The following is a 25,173-nucleotide window of genomic DNA, read 5'->3' on the forward strand; positions in this document are numbered from 1 at the left end:
GCCTGTGTCAGATGAGGCTCATTGAGTATTGGCAATTATAATTTTTGAACTTTGACTTTGATAGATGATAGTCTAAAAAATTAAACAACCTTTTTTAATAAAATTTAATTGAAAGTAAGCTTTACAATGGTAACTGGTGTTTTTTTATAACATTATTAAATTTATAAGTAAAATATTAATTAAATAATAATCATAAAAAAAAAATATTTTAGAAATAATCTGCTTAAAAATATAAATTGACTAATCTCAATTTATTGTAAACAGTTTAAAAATCCAAAGTGACGTAATTAAGAAGTTTTAATAAAAAAAAAATAAACATTCTAATAGAAATACGAATATTTTACAATTAAATAATCGATATTTAGATTCGATATTATTATTCGTAGTTCATCTTCCTTATCTTCACGCATCTCAAGCATGTCATTGAGTAGGCGAGGAAAACTTATCAATAATTTTTCAGCCTTTTATAGAAACGAAGCGTGTTGGGTGGCGGGATTAAAGGTCCAAATTATCTAACGTACGTGATAATATTTATGAATGAGTATAAATATTCCCTACAATTTGTAAACGATCCCCATAATTTCCCCCTTTTGGTCTAGGATCTTCACAGCTCACAATGTAATGACACTATATCTACTTAAGATTTAAAAAAATACATTTAAATATTTAAATAAAATGAGGCCATATAGTGGTACAAGCGAGTGACTATAACGCGACGGTTGTGGTTCCGATTTCTACTCGGGGAAATAGATTTTTATTTATTAAAGTATTTATTTCTTCGCTCTGGTACCAACGTCACTGCCAATGTCTCCAGAATTTCGTGGAAAGTGGCGTGTGGAGTGTCTTAACACTAAACACCCTCTGCATGTACTACTCTATGCATGTCTATATAAAAATAGCATTGGAAGAAACTATATATTCGCTATAAATCTATATATATAAAATCGAAAGGTCACTCTCAGAAACTACATGTGCTAGGAATCTGAAATTTTGCATAAGAGTTAGTTATAGGACGTAGGTGCTCGCTAAGACGGGAATTTGCAATATTCAACTTCTAAGGGGTTGTTTTTGGGGTCGAAAGTTTGTATGAAACTTCGTTACTACAAATGCTAGGAGTCTCAAATTTTGCATAGACGTCACTATGACGTAGTCATGGAGACAGAAATTAATAATAACATAGTTCACGCGGGTGCAACCGCGAGCGGGCCGCTAGTATAATATATTAATTAATTAAAAATAACCAAGAAAAAAAATTGTATATAAAGTGGGAAATATCTTCAGACAATAATACAAAAATGTTACAGTCTTGTAAAGACCCCTTCATTAAAAAAAAATCGTGCAATCGTAAACAATTCTAATTGTTACTCAATTGTGGTTAAAAATGTAGTAAGTAAGGGAATTTGAGACTTTTCCATTGTTTTTTATAAGTATGTTTGTTAAGTAATATTTTTTTAGGTAATTAGCTGTAATACTTCACATTGAATCCCGCATATGGCAGGGTGGGCAGAGGGAACTTAGTGTTGAGACACTCCGCTGGCAAACTGTCCAAACAAATAAAATATATTAATTTATTATATAAAAGTTTCTTGTTCTAACTACTTAGATAAAATCAGAATATTATAACTAATAGGAATAAATAAGAAATAAAATGTTCTTTAATAATAATAATAAATTTAATATTTTATTATGATAATGAAGATAAAGAACGATTCATACAACGATTATAAAATGTCTTCTTAACAAAGTAGATAAAACATTCGCGAAAAATAGTAAAAAATACAAATATAAATAAATATACATTACACATAATAATTTAACAATTAAGTAAATAATTTTACCAAACTCGGGCACAAGCGTGTGACTGTAGACGCAACAGGTTGTGGGTTCGATTTCCACTCTATAAAATTAAATATTTTCATTTCATCGCTTTAGTGTCGAGGCAAAGTACGGCGTTAAGTTCTGCCAGTCAACACACAATGTCTCTATAATTCAGCGAAAAATGGGGAAGGGAATGTCTTAACACTAGGGGCTCCCTCTGCCTACACTCCTATATGCGGGATACAGCTTGTAGTGAAAAAAAATATACATAATAGAATACATTTGACTTTATTTAGTAAATAAAAAATATTACACATTTTACCAAATCATAATCGACTTCTATTTTAAGAAGCGTAAATTGATACCCATGTCAGGCATATTCGTAAAAAAAAGTTGAATTCCTTCAGAAAATGCTGAACATACGTATGTATGTACGTCAAGGCACAAAAATGTCACTCAAGTATATTTTATAGTAAAATATATTGTTTTTTAACTTCACACTGCAATATCACACACAGAGGGAGCCTAGTGCTTAGACTCTCCGCTCCCCAATTTTAACCGAATTCTGGAGGCATTGCATGTTTAATGGTAGAAAACAACACCGCGCTTAGCCTCGCCATCAGAGCAAAGAAATGAAACATATTAAATATTTCATTTACTCTAGTAGAGATCGAACCCCCAACCTGTTACGTTCACAATTACACGCTTGTGCCCCTGCTCCACGACTGGCCTCTGCTAGTAAAAAAATCAGCTTCACGCTGTATCCCGTACATAGCAGGGTAGGCAGAGGGAACCTTGTGTTGTGACACTCAATTCTCTACTTTCCGCCGAATTTTTCTAGGCATAGCGGGTTGAGTGCCTTGGTGTCAGAGCGAGGAAATGAAAATATTGATAAATAATAATTCATTCCACCGAGTGGGGACCGAACCCACGACCGTCGCGTTACAGTCTCACCTTCGTACCTCTGCGCCAGGATGGCGTCTAAGAAAATGCTAATTTATATAATTTATAAATTAGCTATAGAACAATGAATTATTTTTTAAATTCACTATTAACGTGAGTATCAGCATGGACGAGGACCAAACAACAAATGGCAGACCACCGCTTGTACTCAGCTCAGCAGAGGAGGGGCGTAGAGGGATGTCGAAAATCAAGCCCGAATAAAACAACGTTTCATGCTTTCACTTCACAAAATAAGACGCGTCCGTCCACCCACCGCACCACGCGGCCATTGCCAACAGAATCTGCCGACCAGCGGACGCCACTGGCAACTACGAAAAAAACAATAGAGAACAACGAAAATAGTGATTTTAGTGCTAAATTTATTAATTATTAAACAAACGATATAGTTTTTAGTAATAAAACAAGATGAATCAACGTATTTTCAAAATTCTTTTCGTTATCTTCTTGACAATAGTTTGCCATAATGGGGAGGCTGCGGAGAATGATCCGGCTATACGTGAGTACCCTTATTTTTCTTTTAGTATTATAATTTTTTTTGTATCCTTGTATGACAAATTTAAAAATATTATTTTTCATGAAACCCTCTGTGCATGTGTAATTTAGGGGAAACAAAGAGATTTTACATACAATATCAATATTAATAGATAGCAACCTTTATATTTTTAATATACTTGTATTATATTATATGATATCAAGTTAAAATTCAAAACAATGTTATAAAAATTTAAATTAAAATCGATTTTGAATACATCAATATTTGTATAATTTAAAATTATACATTTAAATAATAAAAAGATATCACGCAATACTTACATATTAATTGTATTCAAATTCACATTTTGCAACTAACATTGTTATCAGGTTCCTCCCAATGTTGCCAACATTTAGATGTTGAAATGTTTATGTTTAGCAACTTTAGATTTGTGATGAAAAATACTCACCTCTGGCTTATTGCGCTTAAATAATATTATACAATAGTTACCTCAATTACGCAAATTACGCGTCCTATAGAATCTAAATTATATCGACAATATGACCTAAGTTACATTTGTTTTGAATAATTAATGAAACAATGAAGGCAAATTATGAATGAAGTGGATAAATTATTAGGATACATGTCTACAATACAAAATATCTTATATTTCTTGTTATTTATATGGAAATAATAGATTCCTCTATTCTATGTATTAAGCGTATTAGACAAAAGAAATCAGCAACGTGCTTTGTCTAACCAATCGTAGAACACGAGACTGTCTAGTTTAGATATTACCTGAAGTAGGAACCGAATTCAAATACCTAATACATTTTAAATGAAAACAAAAATAACTTTTAAGAATATAATACTTGTTAAATATAATATTTAAAATTGAAAAAAATTAATAATATTTATTCTTCATCAATATAATATATTCATCTTATCTTATCTTTCAATCTTTTATCACTAAAAATATATATTTGGCACCTTAATTAAGCATTTCTAAATACAATAGTATCTATCTATTGCAAGCATTCATCTAAAGGGTCTATGGGTGTCATTGGTGCCAAGGTCTTTTTCGTGTCCGTTGACGAAACGCAACGTGTTCCCCATGTTTGCCGTCTTGCGTGTGATATTTTAACTTGTTTTTATTGCTTATGTGGAATTCTTGATATTTCTGACATAATCCACTCAACATGCAATACTTCCAGAATTCGGCGGAAAATGAGGAACGGAGTGTCTTAACACTAGGTTCCCAGGTTCCCCCTGCCTAGCCTATATTCGTGAAGGAAAAAAAACTCTTACAATAACATATAGAAGTCTTACATCTTATGTCACTATAAACAAATATGGTATGGCTTTACCTAATTCGAATAAATATTTAAATAAGCAAAATAAGGTAATACAGACATTACTTAGACATAATGACAAAAAGATTTGTCACATTTTAGTTTACCTATATCCAAAGTTCGTTCTTAAAATATAATAACTTCGAATAAGTACCTAAATATTTAAAAAAATATAATATTTTTATTTTGTATTAACTCATTTGTGTAAGCGAAGTTGTCAGTTCTAATTCATCGTGATGGCTTATTGTGTTTCGAATAAAATATCGTTAAGTATGGGCTGTTGTGGTATAGTGGTACAAGAGTGTGAATGTAAAACGATTGTGGGTTCAATTTGCACTCGGGGGAATAGGTTATTTAATATTTTCATTTCCTCGCTGTCTTTGTGGGAAAGCGGCGTTGAGTTGCGCCTATCAACATGAAGTGCCTGGAAAATTCGACGGAAAGTGGGGAACCTAATGTGTTAGCACTAGGTTCCCTCTGCCTACCCTGTTATAAGGGCAGGCAAAAACAGCTGACACAAAATCACGAGGGCGTCGCGTCGTGATGCGTGAGTGTGACTGACGAAGTAAATTATTTTCCTTTTTTTTTTTTCTGGTAACAAGAGAAAACGCAGCATTGAGTTCTTTTCTATAACATATAATGGCGGATTTTTTTAAATCTCTAAGTAGCTTATTTTTCTCCTTTTTTAAATTCTGCAAACATAGAGAGAGAGAGAGATACATATATACACTAGAGATACATGAATCGCAGTATAAGTTGTTACTATTATTGCGCTAAGGTTGCGTGTATTACAAACCTTGCAGTTTGTAATATATTTTTTAATATCTTCAGAATTAACCTCTAATAAATCAAATGTTAATTAAATTTTAGTAGATTTGATTGACCTTGACCTATTAAAAATTAACATATTTCTTTGACTTATGTCACCGTCTTTTATTTCGTTATTTTACATATCTTGTTTCATCGACAGTCGGACTACTATAAAAATTTACTAAAACAAATTCTATGCTAAATCAATAATAAAGTGTTAAAAATGGCATCATTATCATTAATTTATTATTTCTTTAGCTTTATGCTGCACGCAGCAGGCGACCATCAAATATTTCATAGAAAAAATATACTTATAATGAATTAGATATATAAAAATATCCATCTATATTTTTATTGTATAATCTATATATGTAAAATCGAAAGGCCACTCACTCATCACGAAATCTCAAAAACTACATGTGCTAGGAATCTCAAATTTTGCATAGGAGTTACTTATAGGACGTAGGTGCTCGCTAAGACCGGAATTCGCGATATTCGACTTCTACGGGGTTGGTTTTGGGGTTGAGTTTGTATAAAACTTCGTTACTACAAATGCTAGGAGTCTCAAATTTTGCATGGACATCACTTATAGGACGTAGGTGCTCATGGAGACAGAAATTAATAATAACATAGTTCACGCAGGCGAAGCCACGGGCGGGCCACTAGTTCATTATAAGTTATTGAACGAATAACCTTGTCAGTATAAGAAATATTCATGTCATATATTCGGTACACGTTTTTAAATATGTCGTATGCGTATCTAAGATTTGAAGTTTATTGTTCCTCACGTAGCTTAAAAACGTCATATCCAAGGCCACAGATTAAATAAATAAAAATTAAGAGGCTAATGAAGTTCCTGGTGTTCGATACAATTTATATGAAATTATTATTAAATATTAAAAAACAATATATTTTATTATTAAAAATATTTTATAATATCTTCGTTGTGACCACTTCTCCAGATAGCAAGAGTTCAAAATTAGTATTGGCTTGTTATATGGCAAAAATATTTTTACAAACATTAAATAATCTAAAAAATATATATAACGCATAAATTGCTTATTTACCTCGAAATTCTTATAAAATTATAGATTTTTTTACAAAATTGTCAAAATTTCGAAACTTTCTGTGAAATATCACTTTATTGTTACCAGAGTAAGTAGGAATCAAACCCAGAACCATTGAGTTTACATCAAACTTCATATCGTTGCACAAGGCGGCCTCAAAAATATTATAAAATATTCAATATATATCGTCATCACTCGACAAACGACATTTTTTAATAGTTCTTGGTGATTATAATTACGAAAATTTCTATATATATTTTTTTTTTATTAGAGTATACTGTATTGGTTAAGGATTTCAAAACCTAAAAGCGTATATATGATTGCAAATTATTGGCATTTCCTTAATGCGGAATGCATGCGGAAGTTCCAATCTCGTATAATAATAAGGTTCAATAAAAACAAAGTCTATGACAATAACGGAATAACTTATAAAGTAGGTATCTACTTAAACAATATACATTTTATATGAATTTAATATTTTTATGCTCATAAAATTAAATAAATTAAGAACTATTTTATGATAGTATAAAAAAATTAAGCTGCATATTGTTTTGCTTATACCAGGATAGTGTTGAGACACTCCATTCCCCAAAATTTGGAGACATTCAGTGTTAGGTACCGGTACGGAACCCTGTGCCTCATTTAGTTACCATAACGAAGAAATGAAAAAACCTATTTTACATTGTTAATCCACACTTAAGGTAGAAAAATATTTATTTAGAAAACATAAAAATCCGGAAATTGAACCCACAACTGTCAATAAGATAACAAAATATAATGTAAAGAAAACGTATCTATTATTCATATTTTATTATTATTTAGTAAAATATTTTTTTTCGCGAAACACGGAAAAAGTTATAATAAAATGTATTTTTATGGAAATAAACGCAATTAACTAAATAGCGGATTAACAATATTAACATGCTGAAATACTAAGATTTTTTGTAGCCTCACATTGTATCCGATACAAAGCAGGGTAGGCAGAGGGCACCATGGAATTCCCCATTTACACTTCCATTGCCCACTATTGCCCGAAATTTTAAGTCATTGCGCTTTAAGCGGCGGAACTTAACGCTGCCTTTTGCTTCGGTATTAGAAGCCAGAAAAGTCAACATATAAGCATCGTTCCACCGAGTGGTTATGGAACCTACGACCGTCATGATTATATTAGGTTTTTTATGTTTTATTTATTAATTTGCACGCAAATATATTCTTATGACAATATCTAAACCCGGAATAAAACGAAGATCTACGTATGAATCACGTATAAACATTGTAGAATAAATTAACATAATTTATACATTTATTATTACGATAAGATGTGGTAAATGATAGTTTTGTATGATGATAGCAAATATGTTAATTATTCTTAATAAATAAATAATATTATAATAATTTAAAAAAAATGATTTTTAATGCTGTTTTTATTTTTATACGTTATTTTGTTTATTGACGCAATAGAGTTTGAAGGTTACGACTGGTAAATTAATGTACTGTAGAAGAAGTAACTATAAGACAGTAGAAATATTAATGAAATTTCATATAGATATACGAGTACGAGTATATGAGAAAAAATTTATCTAGATAGAATAATTTTATAATATATTCATATATATTTTTAATAAAACAGTATTTTTTAAATGCCATCATGGCGCAGAGGGATCGCATCTGACTAAAAAAGCAACGATTGTAGGTTCGAAACCCACTTGGAGGAAATTATATACATAAATTGTTAATTTTCCCGCTCTGCTAGACACGGCGCATTGTCATTGGAAAATGGAGGATAAAGCGGGATAAAGCGTGAAGCTGTTTTTTCCTATAACATGTTTGAGAACTAAACAACAAGGGCTATCTTGTTATAATTGACGTCAGCTGTCTAGTACTGAACGAGGAAATCCGTCATAACATCAGTGAATCGATAACCCGACGACTTACACCGGAAGAAGTACATCAAATTGACTTTGATATTATTTATTGTATAACGAAATAATTGGAATAACCTTCGAATTTATTTTAGTTTTTACCTTCGTTCATTTACCACTATTCTTGAAATGGAGAAGTCATTAATGAATAAATTCTCCACTCTTTTTTCTTATTCAGCTCAACACTGTATCGCGTATATAGAGGGAACTTGCAGGAGACTCTGTTCCTATTAAGACACTTCCGTTGTCCACTTTCCCCCGAATTCTAGAGTCATTGCGTGTTCCGTGATGAAACTCAACGCCAGGGAGCGAAATGAAAATATCAAATTTGTCGAGTGGGAATCGAATCCTCATCCTGTCGCTTGTAGTTACAAGCGTGTGCTCCTGTGCCACTGGCCACTCTCATAGTGCCACGCATTTAGATTTGATGTCTTATTCTACTCTGGAGATCATCATGACGCCGAGGAATAGCTTCCAACTCTAAGCGTAAAGGTTAGGGCTTCGGTGGTCCACGGCAGGAATTATCTATTCTTTTCACTCTGGCGAGACAAGGTGTGACGTATTTTTTTAATGGCATAGTACAGAACTCATTCTGCCTAATGTACTATATACAACATAAAAAATTATATCTTTCGTTGAGTGTAGAATATCCGAAAAATATATTTTTATTCTGTACTTATTTTTACTTAAACCTATTGTATAAAGCTTAACTTCTTATTTATAGTACAGGAAAAAATATTTGCGGACTGTTTGCGATCAAAACATTGCGCTAGAAATATCAACTTACCAATTACTCTCCTAAATTAGATGAACAATGGTCCATTAGACGAATGCCATTTATAACAAATTAATAATTTATTGTCAAGCTAACTAAATTATATTTTGATACAATAGAACTTGAGGTCCTTATAGGGCAGTACGACTGGTTGACTTTAAAGTTGATGGTAGTGGGTTTGATTCACGAAATTATTTCCTAAATTTACTTAAGCTATTTTAATTTCTTCGCTCTCGTGAGACAAAGCCCGGTTGAGTTCTGCAAATCAACATGTATAATATCGAAAGTTGTGTAATAATTTAACTTGCCATACTCTCGCTATGGTATTAAGGTAGCGCGCGGCGTTAAGCTCCACCACGAAACGCAATGGCTCCAGAATTCGATGGAAAGTGAGGAAGTGAGAGGTGTTACAGAAGTGTGTGTATTTTGTATCTTTTATAATTTATTTCACTATTATATGGCATTGGCAATAAGCATAAAAATAGTTGTATTATTGTGCATAATAAATAATAATTATTCCTTTTAAGAACCGAACGTCCTTAACAATTTCAACTAAGATGGGACTGATTCAGGCAACAGGTTACAATATAACCTCACGCCAGCAAAAACATGGTCTTCTTTAGCCTCGCTGAGTATGGGCAGCATAAATTTTAATGTTTCGTTCGTGAACAGAATAGATTATAAGAGTTACCTGTTCCTATTATTCTTCTATAGTCGCTATTCTTTAAGGCCGTCCTAGCGCAGGGGCACAAGTGTGTGAATCTAAGGCGATAAGTGTGGGTTCGATCTCCACTAGCGAGAATGATAATTAATTTATTAATATTTTAATTTCTTCGCTCTGGCACCAAGGCAAACGCGCTCGAAAAATTCCGCGGAAAATGGGGAACGGAGTGTCTTAACAAGTTTTAGGTTCCCTCTGCCTTCCTTTTTATATGTGGGAAACAGAGTGAACCTGATTTTTTTTGTTTGATGAAATTCTACAACTACTAATACTTGTATAACATACGTTGCCCATGGTTGCTCATGGTTGCTCATGGTTGCCTGTGGTTGCCTGTGGCTCGTACGCGTCTGTTGAGTATTAGTCATGTTGTATCTATGAGACCTGAATCCGTAAGCTATCACGTACGATTCTATAAAATACATAATATCATTGAACATTTAAACATTTTCCTTGTACTATTTCTTAATATGTATTGGAAACCAGTATAGAGTTACTAGTAAATTGAAAAATAGTTTTGTAATGTAATTTCGCACTTTCATGCCATTTTGTAAATGCAAATCGAGTCTATTTATTCTTTTCAGATATCAGAAAATTTGCCTTCGAAAGTGAATTTAGAATTTAGAAAATACTTCACAACTGAAACGTATATGCAAAAGTGATTTCTTTTTCGAAGATAATTTTCTAGCTAATTTCTTTATTATGCGATTTTCAACGAGACCTATTTTCTCCATTCTCCTACTCCAATTTATACGATTAATAAAAGAAACGATTCGGCTATTACGGAGATCAGTCCCGACAAACAGAAAGACAAATTGACAAAAAAATTCAAATTGTTCGCTTATGTTGTGATATCAACTCTATACACTTAGAAAAACGCGGTTGCTTTGAAATTACAGACAGACCCTCTATTTTATATGTTTAGGTAAAAATATTACTGAGGCCACTCGTAGCGCAGGGGCACATAGTTTGCCTGGTTGTGGGTTCAATTCCTACTCGAAGAAATGAAATATTGATTTACAGTTATATTTTCATTTTGGTTGCGAGGTAAAGCGCGACGTTGAGTTCCGCCACTCAACACACAATGCCTCCTAAATTGGGCGGAAAGTAGGACACGGAGTGTCTTAACACTAGGTTCCCTTTGCCTACCCTGCTGCCTATCATAAGAATAATGTAACTGAGTGGTTGCCAGATTTGAACCAATTTCAACACTTAAACAACATTTTAAGTATCAACCAAGTAGAACGTAGACACCTTAACCTATTACACAAACTGATAAGAGCATGGGCATCCGTCCGGCGTGACATTACTACGAAAAATAGTTTCGCAATAAGAGTGTCAAGGAGACCACAACCCGTCTGTGGTCTGTGGCAACGGACTGAGAGAAATTATCTCATAATTATTTTGCACTTTGCTGTTTTGCCTGTGACTGATGGGTGTTTCGTCATTTTTTTAAACTGCATCGAATTTAGCTGTAATTGTATTGAGAAATAGTAATTTTAATTAATTATTATTTAATTTTATTTTCGATTATAGTAGATCTACAATTAATATAATTATCACCATGGTGTAGTTTGATAGCGATGGTCATCTCTTCGTACGTCAACCGGCGAAGAGACTTTTCGGTCGAGAGAGAGAGTAGAAATTTACCACTTATTTCTTTCCGACTTAATATAAGTAATAATTAATTAGAATATTCTATTCATTCTTCTTCAGATTGTACTTTAATTAAAATGTTATATTGGATATAAATGGCTTTAGTTTAGTAATTTAGTTTATAAATTTTGACAGTTTGACTCAAAATTTATAAAACGAATTTTAATACCTTTTTCCAATTTCTGAATAATTATATTTTTTTTATTATTGAAGCCAGTCATGGCGCAGGGGCACGATTGCGTAAACGCAACTGGTTCTCGGTTCGATCATTAGTTTAGGAAATGAAAAAAATATTCAAAATTTATATTATCATTTCTTCGTTTGAAATTGTACGTGCCTACTCTGCCGTGTGATAGAGCGTGAAACTGAAAAAATAAAACATATTAAAATGAACAAAGATAATCAAGAAAATCTTGACTTTTTGTTTCTATGTAAAGGTAAACATATTGGGGTCAATATTTAGTACAACAACGCAGTTACGTGATAGACGTGTTTAATATTACAAACTTAAGTATTTAATATTCATGAGGCCTTGAAAATTATTGAATAATTGTTTTATTAAATAGAAATCTAATATTTGTAGAGCAAGTCGAATTTACAAATTGTTTTAAATATAATAATTTATATTTTACAACATTTTTCAAATATAATAATTTCCTTGACTGTAAATCGAACTCACAACCGTCGCGTTTACAATCACACCCTTGTGCTGAGCCACGAGGGGCTCCCAAATAAATAATTAAATTAATTCTTATTAACATTATATTGAACAAAGAAAATGTTCACGAATTCATATAGCTAAAGTAATTAGAATGCGTTAATCAATTCTTAGAGCAACTCTATGTGGGGATTCCCAATTTCATCATCAAAGCCACTCGCTGTGTATTTTAGTGGCGAAACAGACCATGAGAGAAGGAAATAATTATAAAGTAACTTCTTACTCTAAATAATGTGGTTTTAACTTGTTATCTGAGACTGTCAAAAGAGGTTTTAATTTAAGTTTAGTATTGCTTTAGTATTTTAAAGTGTGTAGGAGATTAGGAATTTCCAATTTCAGGATTATATGTAGTCTAATTAGAATTACAACTAAACTAACTATATAAATTTCTATTTTTAGGACATTTCCTTAATTTGTTTTGTAAGTTGTTACTTCATGCCAAATTACATAACTGTAAATTTACGGAAAGTATCCAATAGGTTATTATTCGCTAATTTCATACAAAATGCAGCAAAAAGACGTTCCGTTCCGTTAAGGGTTCCGTTTTTTTCATTTGCATTACGGAACCCTAAAAACGACGTAAAATTATCTACAATTGACGTATACATACTTATATTATGAGATTCCACTTATATTATTACGTTAACAATTAAATATTACAACGGCAACCATCGCTATGAGAACCAAAACAAAACAAATATGGCCGAGCAAACAATCTCTAACGAAATAAATTATATAACTTACGTATTTTATCATCACAGCAAATCGTTAGCTTGCGAATCGAGTATTTTTGACAATGAAAATTTTTAGTTCTCGAATGTTTTTTTGTAAAAATTAACAATAATTAATTATTATTTATTGACTTAAAATTTTAAATTAACTTGAAAATTGAGGTCGTAGTGGCGCAGTGACACACGCGTGTGCTTGTAAACGCGAAGGTTGTGGATTAAATTTTTACTCGGGGATTAATTGTTATAATTTATTCATATATTCATTTCTTCGCTGTGATAATAAGGAAAAGTGCGGCGTTGAGATCTGCTACTCAACAAGCAATGCCTTGAAAATTCAATGGAAACAGGAGAAACACAGTGTTTTAACATTAGGTTCCCTTTGCCTACCCTGCTATATGAAGAATATAGTGTGAGGCTGAATAAAAGAAAAAAAAATACGTTTTTTAATAATAAATTAATGTAATAACAATTCAATATCAAAAGAAACTTTTTAATTAATAAAAAAAATATTTTTTAAATATTCCTCTGTATTATAGAATATTAGTTTTAATAATATAAATAATATTTAAAACACTTTTTTCATTGTCATTACTCTAAATTATAGAGTTTATATATAATAAGCCATTTTTTTCACCTTTTCCCTATTCTTTCTCTCACTACCTATCACTTAAAAAAAGATTACAACTAAAACTTCAATAAATTGCATGTAATTTGTAAATTTGGAAATATTTTTAATAATAATTGCGTTAATCGAATTAAATTTTGTCGCGCGACTGCAAAATTTTCGGTACAAACTAGGTTTTTGGGTCGCAACCAACAGGTTACATAAGACGTTGTATAACAAGTGACCTTGTGCAAGACTTCTTTATAGCGTTCAAGTTCAAGTTATTTGTTTTTCTTATCAAATACTGTTATCAATTATCGTTATTCTTAATCTTTGGTTAATGTAGAGTCGGAGTATATCAAGTGACAACACCCTCTGCCCTCCATTTTCCGATGAAAATGTAACATTTTTTTTTTTTACCTTCACGCTGTATTTCGCACATATCAGGAAAAGCAGGAAGGAACCTATGATACTCCGTTTAAATTCAGATACTTCCGTTCTCCACTTTCATTTGAATTCTTGAAACATTGCGTGTTAAGTGGCGAAACTCAACGCCAAGCTTTGCTTAGTTACCAGAGCGAAGAAATGAAAATAGAAAATATTAAATATTTTATTCCCCGAGCGGAAATCCAACCCACAAACGTTTACAGCCGTACACGCTAGCACCACTGCGTCACGATGGCTTCCCATAATATTTTTGGTTTTGTCTAACCTAGAGAAAAGAGAAGATTTTTTAAACAAATAAAGTAACTAAATTTGTAAGACGACTTGTTAAAACATGACGTCACATCAGTTACGTCAATTATTTATTACGGCTTCAATAATTAGCATTCTTTGATAATTGAATTATAATTTGTTTTGAAATTGAAAATTTACACACGTATGTTACTTTTTGGACGCAGTTGGTACTGTTTGTCTGGTTTGTGTGAGTTCAAATCTCGATGTATCTATTAAACGATGTGAGCTCATATAAGCCTTTTACTATTATGTCTTAAAATATACGCTGATACTGAGCTGATACTCTCAGCTCCTAGCTAAAGTGAAATATGTGAATGTTCTATTTACATTTTCTATCATCATCATCATCATCATCATCATCATCATCATCATCATCATCATCATCATCATCATCAGCCTGTCCTCGTCCACTGCTGGACATAGGCCTCTCCAATGGCACGCCACTGAGCCACATTTTCAATAATAAAAGAGAATGTGGCTCAGTTTCGGTGAATGACAACTAAATGAACACTCAAAATATAATAGGTTAGGTTTTACTACTCTCATGAAAATATTAATTATTTTCAAAATAACGTGATTTTTGTTCATTTTTTTAATGTATTCCGCTTACTCATTCATATAAATTAAGAAAATAATTTTAAAATATAATTTTGTAATGCGGAAATTAATTTCAGTTCGCTGTCAATATCAGATAAACGTGAAATAACAAAATAAAAAGTAACAAGTGAGAGTTGTATGTGGTAGAGTAATAAGATCAAGGCCGCTAGTCCACTTCTTGATGTAAATATTGTATTGCATAAAGACCTATGATAATATCAACGAAATGGCCGACATTATTATTTACATATTTTATGCGATAGACAGGACTTAGAGATAAATCACTCCGTTAAACACTATCAATTGCAAGAATTTGCACGCTGAGTGGTAGAAAGAAGTCTATGTGATATTTTGGGAAATAAAATATTTAATGTGATTATTAATATAAATATTTAATGTAAATTAAAATATTTTATAATTTTATTATCTCCGAAAAAGATATCTTTTTATTCTCTAATAAAAACAAAATTATTGTTTTTTTTTTAACAAATATATTTATTAATAAATTATCTAAAAAGAAGATTCTGTTTATAGAAGATAGTCATTTTTAAACGTATTTTTAATTTAAAATATTTGATGACAGACCTTCTGTACGCAATCCACACCATATAATACATACTTTGCATAACTGAGAACTTCCTATTTGAATAACCATATTAAATAATATTTATTCCCAGCAGGGTCGAGCTAATTCAATATGCTAATATTAACATTACGCGAAGGAATGCCCATTATTGTCATAGTTCTAAAGAATTGTTTGTATTTTTATTTATCGGTATTATAATATATTATTTTAATTTCATTAATATTTTCTTTAAATTTTAGAAGAAGAGAGAGTAGGATAAATTATGTACTTTTTATTTCTATTTTACTTTTTCTTTCTATCAATGACGAAACCGTAGTCAAAGTACTTTTTTTATCTTTATATATTTTACGTATTTAAAAATTAACTTAAATATTTAAGAAATCGAACATGTTACCGCTAAATCCCAATAAAATTTATGCAAAACTATTATTTTTTATATATTTTTAAGATATATTATTCTTAGTCGTGGACTTGAAAGTATCGAAGTATTTTTAGGTTAACGCTCGCTGCACCTTGCCACCACTGACCACCTTGCAACACAAATATTAGCAATACCTTATATAACCGTCGCTTACTAATATCAATAGATATACCATTTACGAAATAATGTAATTTTTAACAACCGTAACTAATGCATTTACATTTTTATTAAGTCGGTATAAGAATACCGCTAGCTTTATACTTCTATAAGTAGAGAGAGAAGAGAGTTTGGATAGGTCAATTACAATAAAAATAAAGATGGTAGAAAAAGAGAGTGTTAGATAAAGATATACATTTTAAATATTCCACTTTTGGCTTCATTCATCTCCAATGGAGAAAGGATGTCATCTATTATCGAGATGTTGAATTTTAAATGGCGGAACTAAATGCCACGTTTTGACCACAGCTGAGAAAACTGATATTTGAATATAATTATTTCTTAAAATGAGCATAGTACCTACTCATAATTTTCACTTGTTCATATTTGAAGACCTAGTACTATTGCTTTATTTTATTGCCTACGATGAACTTCTAATAAATTTTTGGTTATTATTTATTAGTAATGTAAAGATAGATTCTAAAGTTATATAAATGACCAAAAGATTAACTATTTTTAGCTTTACGTTGTATCCCGTCCATAGGAGAGTAGGCAAAGGGAACCAAAACGTAACTCTCCGTTTCCATTAAACCACTTCCACTCTCCGCGCCGTTGAATGGTGGAACACACCGCCGCTCTTTACCAGACCAGAACACAAAAATGAAAATATTAAACATTTCCTCTCCTCGGACGGTAATCGAACCCACAACCCGTGCCCCTGCGCTACGAATGGCCTCTTAAAGTCACAATTTTATTACAAAATCATACATAACTTCATTATTACTCTTCAACCCAAAGCTATAACATAACAAAGTAATTAAAATTATGTAATTTTATTTCATAGCGGAATACCTACTGCCGTGCAGTCGAAGCGACCCAGAGCTGGACAACTGCATAAAGAGATCCTTCAACCACCTCCGGCCGTACCTGGCGAGGGGTCTCCCTGATCTGGAGGTTCCCCCTGTGGAACCCTTGTTCATAGATAGGCTGGTTATGGCAAACGATGCTGGGCCTGTGCGTGTGAGAGCTAGCTTCACTAATATCACCGTAGTGGGACCTAGTAATTATACTGTGACTAAAATAAGGTAAATATATATATATTTTTTTTTTGAGGATTCGATCCAAATTCGGGGAAATGAAATATTTATTTAAATTTATATTTCCATTTCTTCTCTTTGAATTTTTTATTGAAGAATGATAGTAATAAATGTATGATTATATTATTAAAATCATTAGTCTTGAAGATTAAAAGGAACGTATTTGATATTTTTTTCTAAAGTTATCTCATTTTATTTTACTATATATAAAAAACAGACTACTGTTTTCTGCACTAAAAAGTTCTTAATTTTTTAAAGTGAATATTATACAATATGGTGTTGGGTTATAAACATAAAGATGGTTTCACATTAGATATTTTACTATAGCAATTGTAGAAGAAAAAATTTCGTAATATGACTATGATGATGATATATGAATATTTCCAACAGTTAAATGAATAACTAATATTAAGTTGCTTATAAAATTCACAGAAATAAAAGTTTTTCTTATAATATTTTTGTTTTTAATAGTATTTTTTTTATTAGTATTACGGTAATGATAATCATGTTATATCCGCTTTGAAATCATCGTATTTATTTTGATATCTACATCGTGAATACTACGATGTAGATACTGATTTTCGAATACTGAAAAAAAAAATATTTTTACTAATTACAATGTAACATTTTTTAACGTCACTTATCTTTCTACATATATACGAGAATTAAGTTAAGACTTAATAACAAAAATAATTTGTTAAAATTAAAATTTATTAGAAGTTATTTTTAAATACCACCTTGTGTATATTCTCCTTAAGACACCTTCTCAAATTATTGTGGACAACGAGTTGGCTAATAATAATAGCAAGAAATATTTCGACACTCGCCCGGTGAACGAGTATGTATATGTATGGGTGTATATCGTAAAAAAACTTCATACCTAACGTAATTATATGATTATGTATAATTTTAGCTACAAAATTGCTATGAATGGCGAAAATATTTATGTCAAGGCAGTTCCATGATGGAAGGTTAGACACAATTTTTAGAAAACCTTCAAGACACTATTTATTTTAATAGTTCAGTGATTTGCACGACAAAGGATATTTTAAGTTGCTCTAATGGCTGTCATTTTACAGAGCAGCGTGAAAAATGTAATTTTTTTGCATCACGCTGTATCCCGCACACAGCAGGGTAGGCAGAGGGAACCTAGTGTTACGATACGTCGACACTATAAATGTACCTTTTTAATGTTGATAAGATATACATAATTTTCAGATCGGATTTGAAGAAACTACGCATTGATATGGGTCTGGTGCTACCTCGTATCGAAGTGACCGGTCACTACGAGGTCTCCGGACAGGTACTGCTGTTCCCTGTTCGCTCGCAAGGAGACTTCTGGGCTTCATTTAGTTAGTATAAATATAAATTGGGTATAAAAGTATCATTATTACAGAAATAACTAAAGTAAGGTACCATAATAGAAATACATAGAATTTTGTTTTCTTTAGCTTCACGCTGTATCCCGCATATGGCAGGGTAAAAAGAAACCTAGTGTTTAGACACTTCTTTCCCCACCTTCGAGGCATTGCGTGCAGTGACGATAGTCAACGTTGCGCTTTTTACAATACCAGTAGTATTATTATTTATTATTTTTTTCATTTCTTCGTCCTGGCACCAAGACAAAAGCCTCACGCCTAGTTCCGCCACTCAACTGATGTGCCTAGGACTACATAATAGGTTCCCTCGGCCGGGAAATAAATAATTATTTTGAACGACGTTAAACTATGGATTGACGATATATTTATACATACAAAAAAGTACGAATATATTTATAAAAGGCACAAAAAATACTAACTATTTATAAGAAATAGTTAATATAAACAGTTGTTGATTCATTTTACACGGAAATATTCTGGATTCCTAATAAAAACTATTTTTTTTGTCATTTTAATAATATTGCTTTTTAAATAACATTTTCCGATTATTTTTTTTACATTACACGCGATGTGTTTCTACGTTATGGTTAGTTAGTTTTATATAATAATATGTAAATATATAATTAATATTTATTTACGTTAATATTTAATTATGTTATAGTAAAAACTTTTCCTGGCTTATAATAAAAAGTCATAACTGCATACTTATTTATTCAGTTTTCACGTGTCTAGTCTTTTTTTAGATTTACGCTGTATAGACCGTCGTGGTACAGTGGCACAACCGTGTCACTGTAGCCGTGACGGTGATAGGTTCGGTTTCTACTCTGGGGAATTAATTATTTTTTTTAAATATATATTCGCTCTGGTAACAAGGCAAAATGCATCGTTGTATTCCTCCAATTAAACCGCGATGCCTCAAAGATTCAGTGGAAAGTGGGGAACAAAGTGTATGAACACTAGATTCCCTCTGCCTACCCTGCTATATATCGGATATAGCACCAATGTGAAAATAAAATTACGTAATATTTTGTATAAAATTGACACTGCCACATAAAAACAATAAAAAAATATAAAAACAAACGTGAAATAATGAATATTTTTTTAAGAATAAGAAAAGAATTATTTAAATAAAGTGTAGATATTTCCAAATAAGGCTGTGCCTTCAAGGTTTTATGTAGACTTACATCCTGAAAAAGGCATGACTAAGTTAAATTGACATTCTCGTGTGATTATTTAAAAAGAAAACACTTATTCCACAAAGAACTGTAATTTGTTTGTAAAAATCCGTTTTATTTCACGCTTTATCTCGCAAATAGACACCTAGGTATAGGGTATATTATCATATAACCTCGTCTTCTGGCATCGACCTCCTCATACATGCCCTCTGGGGGGTCCTCATGCTTTTTACGTGACCTTCCAAGTTCCAAGAGTATCTTTGATACTGTGTTTTCGAAGGTCAGCTGAGGTTTCCCCCCAGACACGACTACAGAATATAATTTTAATAACAACAATACTATTGCTTTGCTCGACAAGGCTGATATGCCGATCAGTTTTAATGCAAGGTGAACATGACTGCGTTAAATTCATATATACATACTCGTATATACAATATACACACGTCTCATGTAAAATCTGTAAATGGAGTCATTAACGAAGGTTATACTAATAAATAGCCTTCCTAAATATTTGTCGTCTCTACAAATATTTAAAAAATATACATGGTAATATCGACAATTATTAATAAATGGAAAAATAAGACAGTAAATAACATTTCCATGTATTTTGTTATATAGCAGGGTATGTCGAGAGAACCCAGTATTAAAATACTCGGTTTCCCTACTTTCTGCCCAATTTTTTGAGACAGCGTCTTGAGTGGTGGCGTTACAGGGTGTGGGTTTGATTCCCGTTGGCGTCGACGCAAAAGCACGGCGTTGATTTCGGCCACACAACAGTCAATGCCTCTAGAATTCGTCGGTAGGTGGTGAACGGAAGTATCTAGTTGGGAACGAAGTGGCATAGCACTAGGTTCCCTCTGCCTAGCTTAATAACATATTTTTAAAAATCCCCCGAAAGGAATTGAATCCACAAAAGCCTCATAACATACCCCAATAATTGTGTATTACATACTATTATAATTACAGACGACGTCGTGGCTATCGTAAAGATATTCGGCAAGGAAATCGAACGCGAAGCCGTCAAGTACATGTCGGCTGATCGCATGCAGGTCGACTTTAAACTCAAAGGTTCCCGCTTCAAGGTCAGAGACACGGTGAATCATGGAAGTGTAATCGGTGAGTTGCCATTTCAATAAAGAGCAAGGGCTTGTTAAATATTTTTTTTGTTAAGTAAAAGGTATTCATTTTGGTCAGCGATAAAGGACAAGACAAGAAGACATTATTTTCCGCTGAAACCTGGAGGTCATGTAGTATTTATGAATCCCGGTATTTACGGATTCCACCAGAATTCTGGGTGCGTTCGGGTTCAAACGTGTAGCTAATGTTATCTATTTGTCAATGCTTTTATTATATAGATTGCAAACTCATATAGATTTAATGATGGCAAATCTTTCATTTATGTATTTATAATTAAATTTCAGGAGAAGCAATGAACCAGTTCCTGAACAATAATGCTGCTGAGATCATTGACGAGATGAGACCAGCCGCGTCTGCTGCCATCGCGAAACATTTCCGAACCTTCCTTAATGGTGCATTTGAAAGGATACCCATTGATGTCTGGCTCAAACCTTAATTCTGTGATGTACTAAGATTAGTTAGTATTTAGACTTATTAAAGGTATTTCTTTACATTTATAAATATTAAGAGTCCAGTAAATTAGGAACTCATAAGTTCATTACAAATGGCCACCTTTAAAGACTTGAACATTTATTTCGACTTAGTACCAGAAGAATTGAGATAATATTACTCAAAATTCGGGATTATAGGAAGAATTTTCCAATATAATTGGCAGTTACCTTAACAAAACGTACTGGATACATTATCCAGTACTGCTTACACAAACAAAACAACAGTAAGCTTTATTATTTATTTAGAATAGTGTAAGATATTTTACAAATTTATTTTTATGATCGACATATGATCTTTAGAGTTTTAAGGATTGTGATGTTTATAAACTACCCAGTAAGTGTTTAGCTGATCTAATAAACAATAAATAATATTATATTTTAGTTTCATTTCAGCATCAGTACTTTTAGTTTCTTCATCTTCATACTTTAATGCTTTGTATGGTAAATTTCTATATCAATTCAAGATAAAAAAATGTCATCCGCGTCCAATGTTCCGAAGGCATGATCTGCTAAAGGCTTCAAGAAATCTCTTAAAGCGTCTTCGAGAGGTTCTTGGAACTCCTCTGACAGCTTCTCCCAGTTTTCATTTAAGAATTTGTTCATTGCATTACCTGAAAAGCAATTAAAAATAGTCATCGATGTTTTATCTATGTGTGTATTTAAACGCACAATAACTATATCAAGAAATACTATTAAGTATAATAACTTCTACACTATTGAACTTATAACGATTAATATTATTATTATTGGTGGAACAGAAATTTACAAATTTGCCAGAACGACATCATCACTACTAGTTTTTTTTTTAAATCAGTTATGTGCAAAATTTATCAAAAAAAAAAATAGACGAAAGAAATTTGTAAGTTTATTTGTTTGACAACTCCACAATAGTCACCTATTCATGAACTAAGTTAATAGGTGAAGGCAACACTTAACTGGACTCTTTTTGACATGCATTCTCCTATTGTGTAATATAATCTCTTTTTTACCGTACAATCTCCTTTGTGTGTTCTTCATACAACGTGACATTGGCGAAGTGAATATCGCTCAACTGGCACGCTCGAAGCGCCATAAATAAAGAACCGAACCCGAACGGAACTAAGTTAAACAGTGTTTGTTTTAAATAGAAATTCTCTGTTTTCTATGTTACGCTTCTCCACTTACCTAAATCAGTATCGCCACCAAAAAGATTGTCCAGTTTCATTGATGCATGACCCACGTGGAAGTTAACTACTAGACTTTTGCAAGTTAAAGCATCACCCAACTTTTGCCTTGGTTTTCTACCTAAAACTATCGTGACAGTTGCATCGATATCACCTAAAATCAATTTAATAATAATTAATTGGACTTTGTTTAATGTTTTAAAAACTAAAATTGAAATTAAATTAAACAATTTATTAGTTAAAATATTTCTAAATTATGTAATCGATACCATATTTAGCAGAGAATTTTCCATCTCCTTCTATGGGCAGCATCAATAGACGTCCTTTGAGGTTGTAATTTCCTTTCATTCTTAATTCTGGTATATATATTGTGGCGACAATTTTATGTTTTGTAGCATCTACTCTGTAATACAGGAAAATGTAAGGTTTTTTAATATAATTTGGTAATAAAATCACCATTTCCTGATGATGCCTTAGTGGTGGTATGATAGCGACATTTAACACCAGGTTTGCCTTACTGCGCTTAAAGAACTTCAGGATCAAAAGAAATGTAACTTACTCTACATGCTTAACACGCATGGTAGAAGGGCCTCGTACAGTAACATCGTTGAATGTAGACGTGATAGAAATAGGTCCAGATGATTGTCGTATAGCCAAAGATGGGATCAGAAGTGGTTCACATGACGGCACTTCATATTCTGGTACTCCTAAAATATTGTTTGTACAACTCTTATAAAATTGAAAGATATGCTTTAAAATTTAGGCATTATAAAATTATTGATTTTTTTTAACTTTTAAAATGTCTTATAATTTTTGAACTATAATTTAAGCTTTTGCTGCTTAAGCATGACAGATACTTGTCTATTTAAATATATAGCTTTTAGGTAGTGGCACCCGATTCTCAGTTCCATTCCTACTCAGAGAAATTAAATATTTTCATTTCCTTCCTTTCCTCCTCTGGTAAGAAGACAAAAAGCCAGTGAGTTGCCACACTCAACACGAATTGTGTCAAAAATTGAATGGAAGGGAGAAACCGATTGTCTTAGCATTCGATTTTCTCTGTCTTTTGTGCTGTACAGAACACAGCGTGAAGCTTTCGGAAAAGAATATTTTGCATAATATGAATTACATATTCGATCTTGATTTTAGAATATGAAATGTATATAGTACGTATGTACCTGCAGCTAATTTTGGTATGTAGGCGTTTAATGCGTCTCTCAAACATCTCCCCAAGGCCTTTTCTTCCCGCGGGCATATAAAACTACCAACTGCGTTGAAAAAATTATGAAAAAATTATAAAAAAAAGAAATGTCTTTAATTGTGCTTAAAAATTTTATGTGGCCAGTCGTATTGCAGGGGCTCAAGTGCGACTTTAAGCGCGACAGGCTATGGGTTCAATTCCCGCTCGAGGAAATGCAATATTTAATATTTTCATTTTCCTCACTCTTGTAATAAAGCTTTGTTATCTTAATGGGGACGAAGTGTCTTAACATTAGGTTCCCAGGCTTTAATGGGAGCCTAGTCTATAGCTAAAAAAATTATAAGATTAATATTAAGAAATACAAATAAATAGTACTCACAGTTTATAAACTTCTTTTCTACACCGCAAACGAAATGTATGACACTTATAAATAATAGTATTTTCCACATTTTAAATTATATTACAGAAAATTTAAATAAAGCAATAATTTAGATTGTATCTTCGACAATAAGATGAAATTAATTATTTCACCTCATATAAATACTTTTTTTTCTAAACAACGTGATGATAATGCTAGTGCTATCTATATTTTAGAATTAGGTAATATTTTTTTTCTATAATATGGCCTATCACACGTTTTCTATTAAGTACAATCTTCAGAATCTTTGATTATCTTTTATTCTCTTCTATAGTACTATTTTCTTGTATCTAATATATAAGATAATGGGGAAGATACAACTAATTACAAAATAAAAAATACAGTAAAATAGTGATTGTATCTGTCGTGGGGTGGCGGGTTTGATAGTACGTTAACTATTGGGCTTGTGGATTCGATTTCCAGTCGCGAATTATTTTTTTTCAATTCTGAAGCGAAGAAATGAAAATATTTAATATTTAATGTTTTGGAGAGGCCTTTTGTTTATCGAAAAAAACTTTTATAAGCTCCATCAATCTTTACTCGCATAATCTAACTTAATGTTCTATGAACAGGTTATTTAATTTGAAATTTAAGATTCTTTAATACAAAAAAAATAAATTAAATAATAGATACAACTAACGATGATACTGCAATTCTGCATGCACTTTAATAAATGTTTCCAGACGAAATTGTCGACCTACAATATATAATAAAAGCATTCTAAATAAAATCTTAATATAAATAGCATAAAGTAGAAATTAAATCTAGCAACATAATCGAGAAGCAATGTTGTAATTTGACGTAACCGATTTGTAGGCCTCGCGACACGCTGGCACAGTTTGCGAAAGTAGTACAAGTATAAGCTAATATAAAGTGGTTTTTACGTTTATTTAATGAATTTATTATTATTAATTTTTGTCTCCTTCAGTACCTAGGTCCTATAAGTGACGTCCATGCAAAATTTGAGACTCCTAGAATTTGTAACAACGAAGTTTCATACAAACTTTC

The 25,173-nt window shown here is 31.9% G+C and overlaps 2 protein-coding genes across 2 annotated transcripts; one reads left to right on the forward strand and one right to left on the reverse strand.

Moving 5' to 3' along the window:
• The first annotated feature begins 2,995 nt into the window (after positions 1-2,995).
• Positions 2,996-21,757, forward strand: LOC146534349 (protein takeout-like). Its single transcript, XM_085193090.1, has 5 exons — positions 2,996-3,277; positions 16,949-17,189; positions 18,420-18,553; positions 20,722-20,871; positions 21,177-21,757. Exons 1-5 carry the CDS (start codon positions 3,187-3,189, stop codon positions 21,326-21,328), a joined length of 768 nt encoding a protein of 255 aa, XP_085049216.1. The 5' UTR covers positions 2,996-3,186; the 3' UTR covers positions 21,329-21,757.
• On the reverse strand, positions 21,609-24,277 carry LOC146534350 (protein takeout-like). Its single transcript, XM_085193091.1, has 6 exons — positions 24,127-24,277; positions 23,725-23,814; positions 23,106-23,253; positions 22,816-22,949; positions 22,548-22,700; positions 21,609-21,994 (listed from the first exon to the last, which is right to left on the reverse strand). Exons 1-6 carry the CDS (start codon positions 24,194-24,196, stop codon positions 21,843-21,845), a joined length of 747 nt encoding a protein of 248 aa, XP_085049217.1. The 5' UTR covers positions 24,197-24,277; the 3' UTR covers positions 21,609-21,842.
• Positions 24,278-25,173: the final 896 nt, after the last annotated feature.

Source organism: Heliconius melpomene, chromosome 11 (assembly GCF_056956725.1).
Source record: "Heliconius melpomene rosina isolate 202511_hmr_F chromosome 11, ASM5695672v1, whole genome shotgun sequence".
NCBI lineage: Eukaryota > Metazoa > Arthropoda > Insecta > Lepidoptera > Nymphalidae > Heliconius > Heliconius melpomene.